The following is a 6,794-nucleotide window of genomic DNA, read 5'->3' on the forward strand; positions in this document are numbered from 1 at the left end:
ATGGTAGCATGGATTCCAAATCAAAACCCTATTTCAATATCAGAACCAATTGGGGACTACCTGTTAGGAGTCTCACATTGAGTAGAATAGTAAACTTAATGTGGTATTTAAGCTATGAGACTCTCCCACCTAATAGACTAGTCTTTTGAGTCGAGCTCTCCTCGGACATTAAGTCCTAACAATTGGTGTCTTTCATTGAGAGTTGCATCACGGAAAGGGCTACTATAGACTGGATGTCGGTATATTACCGAATACTCATAGATAGTGAAGCGTCAAAATACGCTGAAGTTCTAGTCTTTTGGGTTGGGCTCTCCTCATGGGGACTACCGAATACGCTGAAGTTCTTGAGAAAAGTTAACAAAAATACCGAAATGCCAATGGTGATGCTATATGGGTAAAATATTCCTAATGTTAATACTTCCGTACTCTTAGCGTCAAGAAGCTTAAGGCTTTGTGAATTGAACAACATAATATTTTACTTATGCAATAAATAATGAAATTTATTTCAAGTACTTAGTTTTTATGGAGAAAGAGAATCAACAAGTGTGCACTAATAAATAAAAAGGATGACTCAATGCACTAGGCTTTCATTCAGTGGGGTCTGGGGAGGATACCTTACTCTCACAAGTGGAGAGATTGTTTCCAAAATTTGAAATTGTGACTTCATGATCATTAAATAACAACCTTACCGTTGTGTCAAGCTCACCCTTTTTGTCCACCGATAAATAAAATAAAAAAACTCATTAGGGAAGACATTGCTCCTTTGTCCCCAATGAAATGATAGAATTTATCTTTATTTTGCTACTGATTTGTTTTCATTACTTAACATGCACTAAACTTAAAAGAACAAGATTCTCAAGCTATTAAAAACACTTCAAAAATGAGATCAATCAAACATCCAAGTACACCAGCCATTCCATCAATAAAGATGATGGAGGCATGGATATTCCAAATCACAGCAGAAGTATGGATAAAGAATAGCTAGATTCTGCATTTAGGAAACGCAAAATATGATTGATTACCATGCTAGCATCAGACCACAGAATTCTTTTCATTACCCAACATTTTTTCCAGTGAAATGATAATTTTTGATTTTTTGGTAATTTCTCGTGACTAATTTTATTTACATAATTTGTAGAACATATTCCCAAGTATCAAAACAAAACCCGAGAATGGGATCAATCACACATAAAAAATACACCAATCATTTCATATATAAACATGATGGTGAGAGATGGATTCGAAATCAAACCACCAATTTCAACATCAGAACCAAATAGGGAGTTAGGGACTGCTACATACATTAACATTAAACATTCTTCATTGAAAATTAACAAAATTGTCAAAATACACAAGACATTATGGATGAGTAAGATTGATGGTCAAACCTGTAAAAAGCATGTTGTAATTGTTATAGTTCAAACATTCTTCAATTTCTTCATCTTAGAAGGTGGCCATCTACCCTTCTTCCTCAACTTTCGCTTCCTGACTAGCCTTTTCCTCCTCAACCTTATCTTCTTAGCTAGCTTCATCCTCAACCTCTGTTCCTCCCTCTCCTTCAGCTTCGATTCCAACGGGAGCTTGTCAACCGCGACGACCTCTTTCGTGGTCTCCGAAGGAGGAAGAGCAGACTGAGACCCACCACCTTCCTCTGGTGAACTTGTTCCATCAACACCATCCCCAATTGCACCAGCTGTCACCGCATTGTTCCTCCTCTTGGAGGCAATGGGTGTCGAGATTTGAACTTGTCTCAAACAATTGGTGGGCAGACCAACAACAGGGTTAAGATGCACCCTTGAAACTGAGAAACCAACAACATAGACACAACAAATTTTTAGGACAACTGGAACACAATAGCTTGAATAATGGCATCAATTATTATCAAACTTCATTTCTCACTCTTGGAAAAAGTGAGTCAATTGTTGTTAAGGTGAATAGTTATGTTAATGTAATATGTTAGGAGTGAGAGGATAAGGCAGATGCAACGGTAAAGTTTGTTACTTAGTGACCATGCACGAATTTAAATTCTCGAAACAATCTATGCTTATGAGTTACGGCTATATACATTAAACTCTACTAAGTAGGAGTCTCGTGCACTAGCCGACTTTTACTTTCTTTTTTTAATATGTTTAAGTTGAAATGATAGGAGGTTACCTGGTGTGATGTCAATGGTGAGAATAGAGGAAGAGGGAGTAGGAGATGAGAGGGGTGAATGCAGTGAGAAGGAATTGAAGATTAGAAGAGCCATGATGTATCTTTGAAAGTGCTAGTGTTAATATTGTTGCTTATGATATCATTTTAGAACAAGATTGGATTTGGTCTTCATTTTCAGATAAGCCACAAAGATAGGTGGGTCCTCTACCCACTCATTGTCTCAGTCTTTCTTCCTTACTAATTAAGGGCTGTTTAGATTAATACTGATAAACTATAATGTTTAATATAACATTTTTGTTTGTAAAATTCAATAAATATTGTTAATATCATATATCTTCTTCTCACTAATATGTCTAAAAGAAGTATAATTCACATTTGACAAATATTTCTAATCATGACACTTCCACGTGTTATGTGTTTCTAATTATTTATTATTTTGTTGATATTTTTTAATAATTATGTTTCTTTTTTATTTTCACATTGTTTTTATTTAGCATACACAAATACTTCTGATTTCTGAAACAATAAAAATAAAATTAAGTTAACTAATTTCACTTAGAAATAAATATAAATAAAGAAGTTCGTAACATTTTATTTAATTTCAGCTAGATTATTGTTCTTTCAATTTATTCATGGTAGAAGAACAAATTCAAATTAGTTTATAGCTTCCTTTCATTTCTTCATTTTCTTCACAAACTCAGGATGAAAAAAATTGGTGCTCATGCATATTTTTTTATTTCCCTTCTATTTAGTGTCGGAATCAAATAATAGAAAATCACATTTTCTACAACTTTTATTTCTTGTTTTCTATATAACCAAACATAGCGTTAGTGCATAGTAACTCTGAATCCCGAGAAAGCATACTAGAAGTGAGTTCAAAAACTCTCCAGTATTGGAATGTCTAATACTAGAATATGAGGAACATCAAGACTTTGTTAATTTTAAAAGTTATTTTATTAAAAAGTAACTTAAAATCATGACTGTTGAAAGTTTTTCTATGACATCATAATCTCTATTTACTACTGGATCCTATCAGAAGACGGTCGATTCAACAGAAGTGGTCAAGGTACAGTACTTTAAAAAAGAAACAGAAATTCTTTCTACTCACAAGTTCTAAAACCTTTTTATATTGCCTCCTAATTCCTAAGCAGAACAAGTAGAGAGTAGATTATACTTCAAAAGTTAAAACAAATGTCTGTGTCAAAATACTCATTTCCAGCCAGAATTAGCAGTAATATACCTTGTTACTATTCTATACTAATTTAGTACTTGTTTACTTCATCTTCTACATAGAAAGCTCTTATCTAACATAACTCTTTGGTGTTATGTTTTCTAAGATAATTTACTGAGTGTATGAAAAGCTCAGTGATATATTTATCATATTCTTGCAGGTTAACAGTGATCTTTCTAGCCTTTCATGTAATTTTTATTATCTTCTGCATTGGGGTATCAGGTCACTTCCTAAGTATATGTTTGGTCAATCAAATTCCTTGGTGATGGTTGATGACAAAAAGCAATCAAGAATTGGTTCATGCAATGGAATCTATATTAGTCAACTTCATGTCCATCCAGATTATTCTGTGAGTACTGTGGCTTCTCCTATATCTTCCATTCAGTAGTTCTTTAGTGTTAATAACATTTTGATGGTTAATTGACTTTTACCTCTTTCCATGTCAATGTTCATTCCCTTTAACTGCCTATCAGATTTCATGAGGGTTCATGTCAAATATCAGTGTCTTTTCTTCAGTGTTGTTGTAAAGTGTTTAGGCTTAAAGCCCTTGGTATCGTTGGTTCTTTTACAAAATGTTGTGGACACTAACTTTTGTATGTATATCTGAACACAGGATCGTCTCAGCATGATGGGTTCAAATCCTAAAAACAATTTCTTCACTTGCGACGTTTTGCTCCTATGAGGTTGCCCCTTGTGGTTTTTACCTTTACACCTTGTGGTTTTTTACCTTAACACTTAACCCCCGGATTCAAATGTTACCTCGTGATCTTGGTCTGTTTTCCATAACAGAGGACCAAAACTAACGATTGGGTTCATAAAATCTCCATCACTTTTCCCTTCTTGCGCCTCCAACCGCCATGTGGTGAAGAACATTCCATTAGTCATCTTTTTTTTGCATGAAATGATAGAACTTGCTCTTTATTTCGTTACTTAACATGCACATAACATTCGAGAACATATTCCCTAGCAGTAAAACGCTGCAAAGTGGGACCAAGTAAACATACAAATCCACAATGTTTCATCTATAAAGATGATGGTAGCATGGATTCCAAATCAAAACCCTATTTCAATATCAGAACCAATTGGGGACTACCTGTTAGGAGTCTCACATTGAGTAGAATAGTAAACTTAATGTGGTATTTAAGCTATGAGACTCTCCCACCTAATAGACTAGTCTTTTGAGTCGAGCTCTCCTCGGACATTAAGTCCTAACAATTGGTGTCTTTCATTGAGAGTTGCATCACGGAAAGGGCTACTATAGACTGGATGTCGGTATATTACCGAATACTCATAGATAGTGAAGCGTCAAAATACGCTGAAGTTCTAGTCTTTTGGGTTGGGCTCTCCTCATGGGGACTACCGAATACGCTGAAGTTCTTGAGAAAAGTTAACAAAAATACCGAAATGCCAATGGTGATGCTATATGGGTAAAATATTCCTAATGTTAATACTTCCGTACTCTTAGCGTCAAGAAGCTTAAGGCTTTGTGAATTGAACAACATAATATTTTACTTATGCAATAAATAATGAAATTTATTTCAAGTACTTAGTTTTTATGGAGAAAGAGAATCAACAAGTGTGCACTAATAAATAAAAAGGATGACTCAATGCACTAGGCTTTCATTCAGTGGGGTCTGGGGAGGATACCTTACTCTCACAAGTGGAGAGATTGTTTCCAAAATTTGAAATTGTGACTTCATGATCATTAAATAACAACCTTACCGTTGTGTCAAGCTCACCCTTTTTGTCCACCGATAAATAAAATAAAAAAACTCATTAGGGAAGACATTGCTCCTTTGTCCCCAATGAAATGATAGAATTTATCTTTATTTTGCTACTGATTTGTTTTCATTACTTAACATGCACTAAACTTAAAAGAACAAGATTCTCAAGCTATTAAAAACACTTCAAAAATGAGATCAATCAAACATCCAAGTACACCAGCCATTCCATCAATAAAGATGATGGAGGCATGGATATTCCAAATCACAGCAGAAGTATGGATAAAGAATAGCTAGATTCTGCATTTAGGAAACGCAAAATATGATTGATTACCATGCTAGCATCAGACCACAGAATTCTTTTCATTACCCAACATTTTTTCCAGTGAAATGATAATTTTTGATTTTTTGGTAATTTCTCGTGACTAATTTTATTTACATAATTTGTAGAACATATTCCCAAGTATCAAAACAAAACCCGAGAATGGGATCAATCACACATAAAAAATACACCAATCATTTCATATATAAACATGATGGTGAGAGATGGATTCGAAATCAAACCACCAATTTCAACATCAGAACCAAATAGGGAGTTAGGGACTGCTACATACATTAACATTAAACATTCTTCATTGAAAATTAACAAAATTGTCAAAATACACAAGACATTATGGATGAGTAAGATTGATGGTCAAACCTGTAAAAAGCATGTTGTAATTGTTATAGTTCAAACATTCTTCAATTTCTTCATCTTAGAAGGTGGCCATCTACCCTTCTTCCTCAACTTTCGCTTCCTGACTAGCCTTTTCCTCCTCAACCTTATCTTCTTAGCTAGCTTCATCCTCAACCTCTGTTCCTCCCTCTCCTTCAGCTTCGATTCCAACGGGAGCTTGTCAACCGCGACGACCTCTTTCGTGGTCTCCGAAGGAGGAAGAGCAGACTGAGACCCACCACCTTCCTCTGGTGAACTTGTTCCATCAACACCATCCCCAATTGCACCAGCTGTCACCGCATTGTTCCTCCTCTTGGAGGCAATGGGTGTCGAGATTTGAACTTGTCTCAAACAATTGGTGGGCAGACCAACAACAGGGTTAAGATGCACCCTTGAAACTGAGAAACCAACAACATAGACACAACAAATTTTTAGGACAACTGGAACACAATAGCTTGAATAATGGCATCAATTATTATCAAACTTCATTTCTCACTCTTGGAAAAAGTGAGTCAATTGTTGTTAAGGTGAATAGTTATGTTAATGTAATATGTTAGGAGTGAGAGGATAAGGCAGATGCAACGGTAAAGTTTGTTACTTAGTGACCATGCACGAATTTAAATTCTCGAAACAATCTATGCTTATGAGTTACGGCTATATACATTAAACTCTACTAAGTAGGAGTCTCGTGCACTAGCCGACTTTTACTTTCTTTTTTTAATATGTTTAAGTTGAAATGATAGGAGGTTACCTGGTGTGATGTCAATGGTGAGAATAGAGGAAGAGGGAGTAGGAGATGAGAGGGGTGAATGCAGTGAGAAGGAATTGAAGATTAGAAGAGCCATGATGTATCTTTGAAAGTGCTAGTGTTAATATTGTTGCTTATGATATCATTTTAGAACAAGATTGGATTTGGTCTTCATTTTCAGATAAGCCACAAAGATAGGTGGGTCCTCTACCCACTCATTGTCTC

At 35.2% G+C, this 6,794-nt stretch overlaps 2 protein-coding genes across 6 annotated transcripts; both read right to left on the minus strand.

Moving 5' to 3' along the window:
- Positions 1-1,196: 1,196 nt before the first annotated feature.
- Positions 1,197-2,376, minus strand: LOC109337051 (50S ribosomal protein 5, chloroplastic-like). Of its 3 annotated transcripts, none has more exons than XM_019573917.1 (2): positions 2,164-2,376; positions 1,197-1,810 (listed from the first exon to the last, which is right to left on the minus strand). In XM_019573917.1, the coding sequence occupies exons 1-2, from the start codon at positions 2,246-2,248 to the stop codon at positions 1,419-1,421; spliced, it is 477 nt and encodes a 158-aa protein (XP_019429462.1). In that variant the 5' UTR covers positions 2,249-2,376; the 3' UTR covers positions 1,197-1,418. The 3 variants fall into 3 exon arrangements, with proteins under 3 accessions (XP_019429462.1, XP_019429463.1, XP_019429461.1); XM_019573918.1 differs by having other exon boundaries at positions 1,197-1,806; positions 2,160-2,375; XM_019573916.1 differs by having other exon boundaries at positions 1,197-1,801; positions 2,155-2,371.
- A 3,238-nt stretch (positions 2,377-5,614) lies between these two features.
- Positions 5,615-6,794, minus strand: LOC109337052 (50S ribosomal protein 5, chloroplastic-like). Of its 3 annotated transcripts, none has more exons than XM_019573920.1 (2): positions 6,582-6,794; positions 5,615-6,228 (listed from the first exon to the last, which is right to left on the minus strand). In XM_019573920.1, the coding sequence occupies exons 1-2, from the start codon at positions 6,664-6,666 to the stop codon at positions 5,837-5,839; spliced, it is 477 nt and encodes a 158-aa protein (XP_019429465.1). In that variant the 5' UTR covers positions 6,667-6,794; the 3' UTR covers positions 5,615-5,836. The 3 variants fall into 3 exon arrangements, with proteins under 3 accessions (XP_019429465.1, XP_019429466.1, XP_019429464.1); XM_019573921.1 differs by having other exon boundaries at positions 5,615-6,224; positions 6,578-6,794; XM_019573919.1 differs by having other exon boundaries at positions 5,615-6,219; positions 6,573-6,789.

This window comes from Lupinus angustifolius, unplaced genomic scaffold (assembly GCF_001865875.1).
Source record: "Lupinus angustifolius cultivar Tanjil unplaced genomic scaffold, LupAngTanjil_v1.0 Scaffold_1_821, whole genome shotgun sequence".
NCBI classification, from domain to species: domain Eukaryota; kingdom Viridiplantae; phylum Streptophyta; class Magnoliopsida; order Fabales; family Fabaceae; genus Lupinus; species Lupinus angustifolius.